The sequence below is a fragment of the Patagioenas fasciata genome, chromosome 1 (assembly GCF_037038585.1).
Source record: "Patagioenas fasciata isolate bPatFas1 chromosome 1, bPatFas1.hap1, whole genome shotgun sequence".
Classification (NCBI taxonomy): domain Eukaryota; kingdom Metazoa; phylum Chordata; class Aves; order Columbiformes; family Columbidae; genus Patagioenas; species Patagioenas fasciata.
Window position 1 is genome coordinate 8028268 of NC_092520.1, and position 12561 is coordinate 8040828.

General features: G+C 40.4%; 1 protein-coding gene across 12 annotated transcripts in view; it reads left to right on the forward strand.

The window, feature by feature from the left end:
• Positions 1-12561, forward strand: part of DLG2 (discs large MAGUK scaffold protein 2) — a 1047967-nt gene that overhangs the window by 126699 nt on the left and 908707 nt on the right. For all 12 annotated transcript variants that reach the window (XM_071798683.1, XM_071798777.1, XM_071799041.1 and 9 more), the window contains one exon: positions 11063-11205. In XM_071798683.1, the coding sequence (XP_071654784.1) occupies positions 11063-11205 (143 nt within the window). The remainder of the gene's footprint in view (positions 1-11062; positions 11206-12561) is intronic.

A 12561-nucleotide genomic window follows, 5' to 3' on the forward strand; every position in this document is an offset into this window, starting at 1 on the left:
TAACTGAACAGTTTTCCGGTATTCTCTCTGTTACAGTTTAAGTGCGTGTTGGAACCATTAAAATGAAAGTCTGTTCATAACTTCTGTGACCCACAGTGGGGCTGCATGATCCTTTGACAGGATCAGAAATGCACAGTAATAACTGTTAACTGCTGCACAGAAACAAGGGAAAATCTCCCCAGCAATGGCTTTGCATCCAGCTCTCCACACAATGAATAAAACCTTTTCCCGAAGGTATACAATATTGTTGTCAGTAAATAACTTTCACAGTCTCTGACTGCTGCATGCAGAGCAATACACAGCACTGAAAAAACATGCAGGTTTGTATTTAAGCTTATAGGAAAAGAGCTTGACACAACCCATGATTTTTCAAAGGAAACCGTCATTTTATGAAAGGGCAATTCTGAAGCACAGGAAACCTTGCCTTGGCCTCTTAGTGCTTCCTTAGCTGTCACTTTTGAACACTTAGTAAAATTAACAGCACTTTGTGTTTACATGGTTTTCTGTCAGAAAAGAAATCCTGGAAGAGATTCAATGATGTGCCTGGTAGTCCGGAGGTGCAAACCAGGCAGTGTGCGCTCGTGATCCTGCTCTGATTCTTGCAGACTGGGCATTGATCTGCAGGCCCCAGCTGGTGTGTTTGAAATGAAACCTCGCCGTAGGATTTGGGGTTTGCTGCTCTTGCTCTTCTGCAGCTTAACCTTCAGAAACAGACTGAGCAGAATTGAGTGCGGCATTTACTAATTTATTCTACTGTGCCCACTTCTGACTGTGTTTCTGTGCATTATTGAACCTGTCTCACAGTTTCTTTTCTTGTCCCACTGGAAACACAATTAGCAACCATAGATGTTTACCATCTTGTCAATGGTGAATGCTCAAATCCAGACTGTGATGCTTATTTATGAATAAGAGGCTAGAATGCATAGGCAAAACGTTAGTAATACACTCGATATCATCACTGAACGGGCTTAAATACTGGCTTATCTGACTTATTGCATTTAAGTTTTCGCTTGTTGACATAAACATCCCTCACTCAGAAAGGGCTGCAGCAATTATTTTGTCTTTGTGCACAGCAATCTGTGTTGAATATTTTATTCTCCCCAGATTTTGGACAGCTGCCTTTGAGGCAGATATTCCTAGCTGAGCAGTTTGAGAGAGCTCTGATTGTATTTTGGGTATATTACAAAAAACAATACTATTGTACAGCACATCCAAAAGTACTCAAAAGCCATATTTTTTTTCCATACATCTAAATAGTTTTTGCAAAGGTTATTAATTGCTAGCTGTATCGTTATCTATTACAGCATGTAGAGTGCGTCAGAGCTTTTTTGATAAAAATAGATAATTTTGCTCAGGTATGTACCTGTTTTGTAACGGTTCCACCCCAAAGAGTTTACAACCTGGTTACACAAAGGATCATAGAGTCATTGGATAATTTAGGTCAGAAGGGACCTCAAAGTGTTACCTATGCCAAATAGAAGGGATTTTCCTGAGCTCAAGAATCAATACAGGTTAATAAGAGAAACCGTACTTCTTGCTGCCTACTTTGGTACATGTTCTACCGGAGTATGCTGCTTTTAATAGATTTAGGAACATTTATCAACGGCAGGCATTTGGCAGAAGACTGGTTCCCTGGCTTGCACTGCACTGTTTCACTGCCTGCATGGAACAGAGAACCTGTTTTCTCCTTCTGAGATAACTCCTGCTGGTGGGTTGGCATCTCTGTTTCTAATGCACCAAAAGCTTATGTTTGAAAACCTTGCTTCTAAATTTAATTTTGACTTGACATATCTTGGTCTTACCCCTGCCAACTGGTAAAAAAAATAAGCCTTGAGTTTTCCTTCATTTTTGAATCTTACAACACCTTTGTTAGTGCAGACCTCTGTCAAATATGTGTGGAGGCCTGGGGATGAGGTACAGCTGAAATGAAAAAGGCATTTTTGACTGCTGCTGCACCGAGGAATGCTAACGGGGGCAGGTTTGAGCTCACCATGACCATAAAGCTATGGACCAGCTTGATATCTGGAGATCTGCCGTTTCTCATGCAGGGTCTGTGTCATGGTCCTGCTTTAGTTGAAAATTCACCCAATTTCAAGTTAAGTTTTTTTTCTTCTCCTACTTTTCTTGTGTCTCTCTTATAATGCCTATTTTACTCAATATGGAAACATTTTACTTGAAAAAATAAACAAAAAAAACAGCCAGAAAACACCATTGGGTTTGGTGATTTTATTTAATTTCTCTTTGGACTGCTTCCACAGGCAGGGCCTTTAATGCCTTTTACTGGCAGGCTGGTACGATCTCTGATCACTTCCCTGCTCCTTCCACTGCCTGAATCAGTTTTCCTTCTTGAACAACATCTTGCACAAACCTCCTTACTCCTACCTATTAATTCAGAGCAGATGGCTGAAGCTGACCCAGCATAATCTACTCCCCAGGATATAAATGATGCCATTTAGACGTACGCTGTAATGTTCCCTTAGTTAAAAAAAAAAAAATGACCTGCAGTAAGAGTCTATAACAATTGACTTTATTTTGATTTGCAGTGTTCTGCCAGACTGTAGCCATTTGTGCTGGGTTACACAACATTACAAGGTACATATCAGACACTATCCTACACAGAGACAAAAAGACTGTCCCAAATTTCCCAGAAAGGAAACAGCTTGTGTTTGCCTCTTGCCTTAGACCCCCATTCCACCTTGTCCCTGAATGCCCTGGAAAAACAGATGGGAGTTACACTGCAAAGCAAGTCAGGGCACTGGCACAGCATAGGAAAAATGAATCCCACGGCTAAGGACCTCTAGAAGGAGGAGGGAAAAAAACCAGCAAACTCTTTTCTTTTTATCCTACAGATAGTTCAAATTCCCAGTTTGAGTCTACAAAAATGTGATGCACAGAGAACCTGTTTCTTGGGTAATGAGTTTCTACATTGTCAATGACATTACAGTTAATTGCAAAAATGTATAGCTATCTGCAGAAAGCAACACCCAATTACTGCAGTTACCAGAATATTGCTGCCTCTTCTAAATGGTCTCGAGACATCATCTACATAGAGTGGAAAGGGGTGGTAGCAAGATGTAGGTCACAAGGAAATCCTCTCATTGCAAAGCACAGCTGAAAGTAACAGCTTTTGGAACAGCCGTCAGCACAGTGTACTCCTCCTGGAGGTCAAAACACGCTGTGGTGGGTAGGTGGACTTTGGATAAGGGTTGGTGCATGGAATAGTTCGCGCTGCTCTGTTACAAGCGGTTGCATGTACTGTGAAGTCACCGGGGAGGCAGCATTTGCTGACACATGCAGTACAACTTCAGGCTAAGCGATGTACAAGATTATCCTTTCAAGCCTAATTGTTTGTGTTCTATAAAATATACATGGTATCAGCCTGGCATCGGTTTGTTTGTTACTGGAACACAGACTTTTGTATTCCTTCCCTTATTTTTTTAAATGCAAAAGAGGTACAAAAGATTTTTCTCTCCGCTCCTGCTCTGTTTTTCTTTATACCCCAGTCTTCTGAATCCCGAGTTTGACACGCTGCAAATCCGTCCTCACTGCATTGCAGCATTGTAAACTGGTACCAGCTCAAGCTGAGTGTCTCTACATTTTCACAGAGTCACAGAATGGTTGGGCTTGGAAGGGACCTCTGGAGATCATCCAGTCCAACCCACCTGCTAAAGCAGGTTCACCAGAGCAGATCACACAGGAATGTGTCCAGGTGGGTTTGAATGTCTCCAGAGAAGGAGACTCCACAGCCTCTCTGGGCAGCCTGTTCCAGGGCTCTGGCACCTCCAAGTAATTTCTCCTGATATTCAAATAGAACCTTTTGTGTTGCAGTTTGTGCCCATTGCTCCTCATCCTGTCGTTGGGCACCACTGAAAGGAGTCTGGTCCATCCTCTTGACACCCACCCTTGAGATTTTTATAAATACTGATGAGATCCCCTCTCAGCTTCTCTTCTCCAGGCTGAACAGACCCAGCTCTCTCAGTCTCTCCTCATAAGTAAGATGCTCCAGCCCCCTCACCATCTTTGCAGCCCACCACTGGACTCCTTTCAGTAATTCCTTGTCCTTCTTATACTGGGGAGCCCAGAACTGTACCCAGTACTCCAGATGCGGCTTCACCAGGGCAGAGGAGTGGGGGAGGAACAACCTCCTCAACCTGCTGGTCACACTCTTCTTAATGTACCCCAGGATATCATTGCCTTCTTGGCCACACGGGCACATTGCTGGCTCATGGTTAAGCTGTCCACTGGGACTCCCAGGTCCTTCTCTGCAATGCTGCTTCTCAACAGGTCAACCCCTGTACTGGTGCCTGGGGTTGTTCCTTCCCAGGTGCAGGACCCTACACTTGCCCGTGTTGAACTTCATTAGGTTCCTCTCTGCCCAGGTGTCTGGTCTGTCCAGGTCTTGCTTAATTGCAGCACATCCTTCTGGTGTATCATTTTGCACCATTTTACCTTGGAAAATCCATCTTTTGATATTCTCACTTCCTAAGCCTTTACATCAATTAGGTATGTGCAAAGTTCAGTTACAGGTCAACTGGTGTTAACGAGATGTATTGGGGTAATCCCACCTGCTCAGTGCACTGGGATGCATGTGCATTGATGACTAAATTTCTGAAGGGGCATAATAGTACTGAGATGCCTTTGGTACCTGTCAGTGCTTCTTTTTGTAGGCGAAAATCATACAGATGCCAAAGCTATCCCATATACTTCATACAGCCTTGGGCCTACCAGACTGATTTACTACACTGATTTACACAGCTGAAGATGGGTCAGTAGTAGAAAGGGCACCAAGATGCATAAATAAGAGCAAATCTGGACTACCTTTCCCTGCTGACTTTACATCACACTAGCAAGTATCCTGAATAAAGGAGAAAGCGTTTAGGAGCAATCGGCTCATTGCTCATTCATAGCACACCAGGGGATTTTTCCAGATTTGCTTGTGCAACTGCATCTACCCTGCAAAGAGGACTTTTTAAAATGGAATAATGTTGTCCTGAATCCGCTGGTGATTCTGAAGCCACTTGTAAGTGTGTTATTGATCACAAAGGCTGTGCTGGTTTGTGGGCTGCTGCAGTTCAGTCCTGCTGGTTTGTTTCTTTTTGAGGCCTTGTGCAATTTTCTCAGCCAATGCTATATGGTTCTTAATGTTTGTTTTGCTTTGAAATGAAAGGAAGTATGAAAGTGTATGTTATTATTATTCTCTTCCTTTAATCTTTGCTCAAAAGTTAGGTCACTCAGACCTTTAATCATCTGTCTTTGTCTGAATTCCCTTCAATTTACTTCTATCTTTCTGGTGCCGAAGTGCTTACAGATGAATGAGGAATTGTATTGCTTTATCTTATTTTTCCTCATTAGAATGCTGGTGAAAGCCCATAGTCACAGAAGACAGAGAGTAGTTTAGGCTATTCAACATTTTTGCCTTTTCATATTATTTAACCCCTTTGCTATGAGAGTTGTAAGGTGCTCCTATAACGAATAGATATTGCGATGCATATAAATTGGAAAAGAAAACTTCACTGGAATAGGGGTCACAAGGCTGCATCACCAATCACTCAAAAGTCAGAAAATGTCAGAGTTTAGGCAGCCTGTTTAGCTTTGTCTGATCATATGTTTTTCTTTCTATGCAGCTGTTGCCTGAAAGGTTGCTCTTCTATGTGGATATGACATTGTGTCATTTGCAGTTCTTATTCTTTGTCCAAATTACTTTTGCTTAAATTTTCTTAAAAAAAAAAATAGGTAAGAATGAGCACAACACAAATTTGAGCCTAAATAATTAACATATATTTCTTAAAGAGTAGTAAAGAAAACAACACTTCACACTGGGAATGGTTCCAACTTTAGTAAGAGAAAGTATTCTCTGCCATATCTATAAAGGTTAAACCCTGCTCACTCTTGCATAGGTCTGTAAGACAGGAGAGGGGGGTTCTTGTAATTTGCCTTCAGAGCACAGACACAGTGATTTATGGTGTACTTGTCCATGGGCATTTGTAAAGTGATACTGATGTGGTCTCTGCCATGCCGATGTAGAGAAAAATTGTTTTCCCACTTCCCTAGTGATGGAATTATCCAAAATATAATATATCGTGGTATCTTTGGAATTACTTTGTATTGGAATATATGTAATTTCTTGTGTGCAATTTATCTTTATACAGCAAAACTGACAAAACATTTGGGCTAGGCTAAACGAAGAGCAAGTGGAGTTTATTAAATAAAGTAAGTAATCTCTTAAGAAGTAAATGAACAAATTCAGTTGGACTGAAAATCCAGTGAGATTCACAGACATTTTAAGCAAACATGAATTCATTGCTTAACAAAATGTTTGCAGCGATACAGAGATCTGAACCGTTCATCTGAAGAGGTGTTTTGTGCTCATGGCGTTCATCCATAGTAATATTGCCATTCCTTAATGATATCAGAAAAGGTAGGGAATATAGTGCCAAGAAATACTCAATACAGATTTCATTTGTATAAGATGTTAGTCTCCTTGTTGAATTATCTTCTTGTAAGCCCCCATTAGGGGACAGGCTGTATTTTGGTCATTTTACATCACCATTACCATGTTGTCGCACCTACTTTTTATGACCTTGGTTGCAAGCTTGATTCTACATCTGTTTAATCCCATCATCTCCTTTACACCTCTATTCCCATCCTCACCAGTATTCAGGCGTTCTCCTGTCCCAATATGATCGCACCTCTCTCATAATGGAGATAACTCGACAGAGCAGGTTTTACACAGAGCAAGTTACAGATCCTATTTGCTGCTAACCTTGATTGACTGCAAGTTGCTGGCTGCTCTTATTCCATAGAAATGGCAATTTTTGCTTACAGAGTAAAAAAGCAACCAGCTAAGTGAATCCTCTGTGCTTTCTTCTGTAACCACAGAAATACACCAAAATGCTCTTCTCTGCACACTGGTGATCATTATTCCAATGAAAGCAACCCCCAGTCTCCTCAGAACAGATAAGAACCTTTACAAAGAGGCTGAGTTTTTAATATTTATTTTGCACACTTGCATACATGTGCAATTGTGGCTCACATGTTGTTTTTAAAGAAAACACTAGGGCAAGGCAGTTCTTAAAGTTAGAACGAAAGCGCTGTTCTGCTGTTCTTGACTGACTACTGTCAACCCAATTAATACTCTGATAATGACAGCTATGCCAGCTGAATTCCACTGCCAGAGGGCAATTTCTCGTTTATTTCTGCAAAGTATTTGTCTAGAGATAATTACATGTTAGCCTGATACATTTTACTTGCAGTTGCAATACAAATTGACCTGGCATCCAACCACATATTACGACTGTTTGCAGTTTTACTGTGAGTGTGCAAAATGACAGTAAAAAATCCAAGGAGAATTGCAAAACTTCCATCCTTATTGCAACTCTCCTATAGCTTTTTGTTTGAAAAGTGGGTCCTAATTTTAGTGGCGGAATTAGATGTTGTTAGCAAAATGAAATACACATTCTTACAAATATATTGGTGAAATAGAAAGTAGTATTTACTTCCTATGGGTCACAATTATTAATGTTAAAATTAAACCCCCTGATTATTTTTTCCCATTTCACCTGTCAAATAGAGTATGCAATGAGTCAGAAAGTTGTAAGAGGACCAAGAAGAAATGATCAATTTCAATTGTTACTAAATAGGGGCAAGAGACTTCTAGAAATCAGGCCAGAGACTTCATGTGAGGACAAGCCCGGTCCCAGCTGAGTGCTGGACACAAGGAAGAAATTGTTTACAATGCGGGTGTTGAAACCCTGTCCCAGGTTGCCCAGAGAGGTGGTGGATGCCCCATCCCTGGAGACATCCCAGGCCAGGCTGGACGGGGCTCTGATCTGGTGAAGATGTCCCTGCTCATGGCAGGGGTGGCACTGGATGAGCTTTGAAGGTCCCTTCCAACCCAAACCATTCTGTGACTGTGATTCTACTTTTGACTGGTCCCTGAAAGATGCAGAAATTCAGGGTGTCTCTGCTGTGTGCCTCTGTGCCTTCAGCTTTCAGTGCTCTTTTAGTTCTGCTTGTCCCATGCAACTCAGTCCGGTCTCCTGTCATGTGAGACAGCATATGACAGAAATTGCAGAGGTACTTCCACAGCAGGTTATTTATTACAGTTAGAAACTATGTCTTCTTGGTCTGGGTGTAGGATCTGACCCTGTATGACAATATTCCCAGCTGCCTACGAAGTTCAGACACAGCATCAATATTTTCCTCTTTGTCAGGTGGGCTCTATGGCTAACGTTAGAAGATTTTTCTCCTCTGGTCCAAGAAGCTTTTCTGGGGAAAAGTCTTTACTTTTTGACATGGTGGAGCATCCTGGGGTGTTTGGGTTCCTGGTATTGTCGGGTATAGGTTTATCACAGCTTCTAGTAAGAAATGTTTTCTGATTGCCTGCTTACATTTGGGCTACTATTAATTAAAAGTAATCTAATCTAATTTTCTTCACAAAACATAAAATGAAAAACCACAGTCCCAATTTTTTATGAAACACATTGTGTAAGTACAAGAAGCTTGTTTTTCCTGTATAGCTTCTTCACTTAATACCAGAAAGGTTTCTCTGCCTTTCCTGACATCTACATGTTGAGGGTCGTGCCTTCCCATCTTCTTTATGCCTTAGGAAGTGCTCATTAGCGAGAGCCACTTATTGAATGCATGGTAGTTTTTATAACCAGTCTGTTCTTAGAAGTCCCAGGGGGTATCCAGGTAGATACAATCTTTCTTTCTTTCTCTCTTTCTTTCTTTCTTTCTTTCTTTCTTTCTTTCTTTCTTTCTTTCTCTCTTTCTTTCTCTCTTTCTCTCTTTCTCTCTTTCTCTCTTTCTCTCTTTCTCTCTTTCTCTCTTTCTCTCTTTCTCTCTTTCTTTCTCTCTTTCTTTCTCTCTTTCTTTCTCTCTTTCTTTCTCTCTTTCTTTCTCTCTTTCTTTCTCTCTTTCTTTCTCTCTTTCTCTCTTTCTCTCTTTCTCTCTTTCTCTTTCTCTCTTTCTCTCTTTCTCTCTTTCTCTCTTTCTCTCTTTCTTTCTCTCTTTCTTTCTCTCTTTCTTTCTCTCTTTCTCTCTTTCTTTCTCTCTTTCTTTCTTTCTTTCTTTCTTTCTTTCTTTCTTTCTTTCTTTCTTTCTCTCTTTCTCTCTTTCTCTCTTTCTTTCTCTCTTTCTCTCTTTCTCTCTTTCTCTCTTTCTCTCTTTCTCTCTTTCTCTCTTTCTTTCTTTCTCTCTTTCTTTCTTTCTCTCCTTCTCTCTTTCTCTCTTTCTCTCTTTCTTTCTCTCTTTCTCTCTTTCTCTCTTTCTCTCTTTCTCTTTCTCTCTTGCTTTCTTTCTCTCTTGCTTTCTCTCTTTCTCTCTTGCATTCTCTCTTGCTTTCTCTCTTACTTTCTCTCTTGCTTTCTTTCTTGCTTTCTCTCTTGATTTCTCTCTTTCTTTCTCTCTTTCTTTCTCTCTTTCTCTCTTTCTTTCTTTCTCTCTTTCTCTCTTTCTTTCTCTCTTTCTCTTTCTTTCTCTCTTTCTTTCTCTCTTTCTCTCTCTTTCTCTCTCTCTTTCTCTCTCTTTCTCTCTCTCTTTCTCTCTCTCTTTCTCTCTTTCTTTCTTTCTCTCTTTCTTTCTTTCTCTCTTTCTTTCTCTCTTTCTCTTTCTTTCTTTCTCTCTCTCTTTCTCTCTCTCTTTCTCCCTTTCTCTCTTTCTCTCTCTCTTTCTCTCTCTCTTTCTCTCTTTCTCTCTTTCTCTCTTTCTCTCTTCCTCTCTTCCTCTCCTTCTCTCTTCCTCTCCTTCTCTCCTTCTCTCCTTCTCTCCTTCTCTCCTTCTCTCCTTCTCTCTTTCTCTCTCCCTTTCTCCCTTTCTTTCTCCCATTCTTTCTCCCTTTCTTTCTTTCTCCCTTTCTTTCTTTCTTTCTCCCTTTCTCTCTCTCTCTTTCTCTGTGTCTCTCTTTCTCTCTCTCTCTCTTTCTTTCTTTCTTTCTCTCTTTCTTTCTCTCTTTCTTTCTTTCTTCCTTTCTTTCTTTCTCTCTTTCTCTCTTTCTCTCTCTCCCTTTCTCTCTCTCTTTCTTTCTCTCTTTCTCTCTTTCTTTCTCTCTCCCTTCCTTCCTTCCTTCCTTCCTTCCTTCCTTCCTTCCTTCCTTCCTTCCTCCCTCCCTCCCTCCCTCCCTCCCTCCCTTCTTCCCTCCCTTCCTCCCTTCCTCCCTTCCTCTCTTCCTCCCTTCCTCCCTTCCTTCCTCCCTTCCTCCCTTCCTCCCTTCCTTCCTCCCTTCCTCCCTCCCTCCCTCCCTCCCTTCCTCCCTTCCTCCCTTCCTTCCTCCCTTCCTCCCTTCCTCCCTTCCTTCCTCCCTTCCTCCCTCCCTCCCTCCCTTCCTTCCTTCCTTCCTTCCTTCCTTCCTTCCTTCCTTCCTTCCTTCCTTCCTTCAAGGAAGGGAAACACTTTTTTATTTTTAATCTCCTTATGTCTTTACATGCACAGGTTTTTAGTGGAAGCGTTTTCACCGCTGGATCTTGTGGATCTGTTCATATCACATGGAAACAAGTGTGACAGAAACATCTGAACAAGATATTAAGACCTGGATTGTTACTTACTCTTGGTTGAAATGAAACATTAACCAGCCACTTCTAAATGACAACAGGTTGAAGTGGTGAATCCACAAAGTCTTCCTTCAAGTAGCGTACCCCTCTTAAAAGAAAATAAATCCTAAATGGGTGTCTGACAAGAAGCTTCTCTTAGGGTATTTTACATCCGCAAATGTCTAGTTTACTGGTTAAAATGATCTGTGTCTTTCTTTTCCCTGTATTAAGGGTCTGTTCTACCTATATTGTTCAGGTATGCAAGTGACATGTTCTTTAAATCTCTTCTTATAAATATTATTCCTTCACTTCTCTGAAATTATTTGTAGAGACCTCTTTAAAATGAGAATATACCTCAAGAATCTCATTGACATTTTAGAAAACGAATTTGCATATCGGTGCATTCTTCTAGAAATGCAATACGTGTTTAGCATTATGATGATCATGTGTAAGTATATATCAGCCAAAGAAAAACAGCAGGGATTCAAAAACCAACATGTCAAATAATGTCTTTTGCTTGTTCCTCTTTGCAGATATTCAAGAGTTTTATGAAGTGACACTGCTAAATTCCCAGAAAAGCTATGAGCAAAAAATAGAAGAAGCAAATCAAGTTGCAGAGAAATGGGAGAAGACAACATCTGCTACAGACCATGAAAATCTGCAGAAAAACCAAGAGGTAATATAAGAGATTAACAATTAAAATATGAGTGAGATGTCTCAAACCTGAGAAAGGCCATGTAGTGATTTATAAGATTGATAGAATGGCTCTAATTAAGGAATTAGATTAGGATATGGAAGTTGTATAATATTATCTCTCTGACCTTGAATATGTTGTTAACATCCTTTCAATTACCATCTGTCTAAAAAGAAGTAAAACAATTTATTTTTCTCATCCTTGCTGTAGTTTACCTGATACTTGGTATCTGTGATAACCCTCAAAAGAGAATATACCTACTGTACTTGCTAATAACCACTGAGGTTATTAATACACCAGTGATTGTAACCTGTATAAACATTTTCATAGGAGTTTTCATATTTCTGGGACTGGCATTGGGCTAAACTTTTCCACGGCCCAAGTGGACAGAGATATCAACCAAAATAGTCTCAGTATGAGGGAGAGACACGTAGGAGAAGGTTATACACCTTTGCTTTTCTCCTGTAGTGAGTGGAAGGATTCAAAACATTTATTTATCTCCAGTAGCTCTAATCTGCCTCTGCCTGCCTCCAGATTATTATTAACTAAATTAGCAATCTAAACTAATTGCCATCCACCATGTTTGTACTTCAAAGACAAAAACAAAACCCTCAGAGCCAAGCAATGACTTGCTCTGTTCTTGAACAGTGAGACAGAAATAGAGTGGGCATGGACTGCAAACTGCAAATCTGCAGACCAAAATCAAAGATGAGGGAAATGTATAAAAATGTCCGTTGTTGTTATGGTTCAAAAGGAATTTCAAGTTTTAAAAGTTGTTCCAAAACACTTCCCATAGGGATGACTATTTTTAAGAGCTTTTCTCTTTTTTAAATATGAAACCCAGAAACAAATTGTTGTTCTACATGACATTTTATATGTGATCCTTTAAAAAAGATAAACCAGAATTGCAGGCAGCTAGAACAAAACTCTCTAAAGAATTTTTTTTGTAAAAATTAATTAGCAAAAGAAGCTTGCAGAATTAATGAGAACAAGCATTCTGATTTTGAGTGAAATCAGAACAAATGAGTCTTAGCATTAATGTCCCATGAATGATTTAACATTTGAGTCCCAACTTGAAGACACAGCTAGCTAATTTCTGTTTTGTTTTTTTGTTTTGCACAAAGCTGAATGCTTTAAAGTGGCGCAAGTGTGTTCCACTAGGGTATCTCTGAAGCACCTGAGAAGACAGTGGATCACAGACTCTCTTTTCATTCTGGCATCACCCAAGCATTTGACCCTCAACCCCATCTTCCTGAACAGCACTGCTGTCTAAGAGGTGTGCTGCTACTCTTATCCAGGGGAATTTCAACTCCAAAATCTGTGCTGAGAATAATAGAA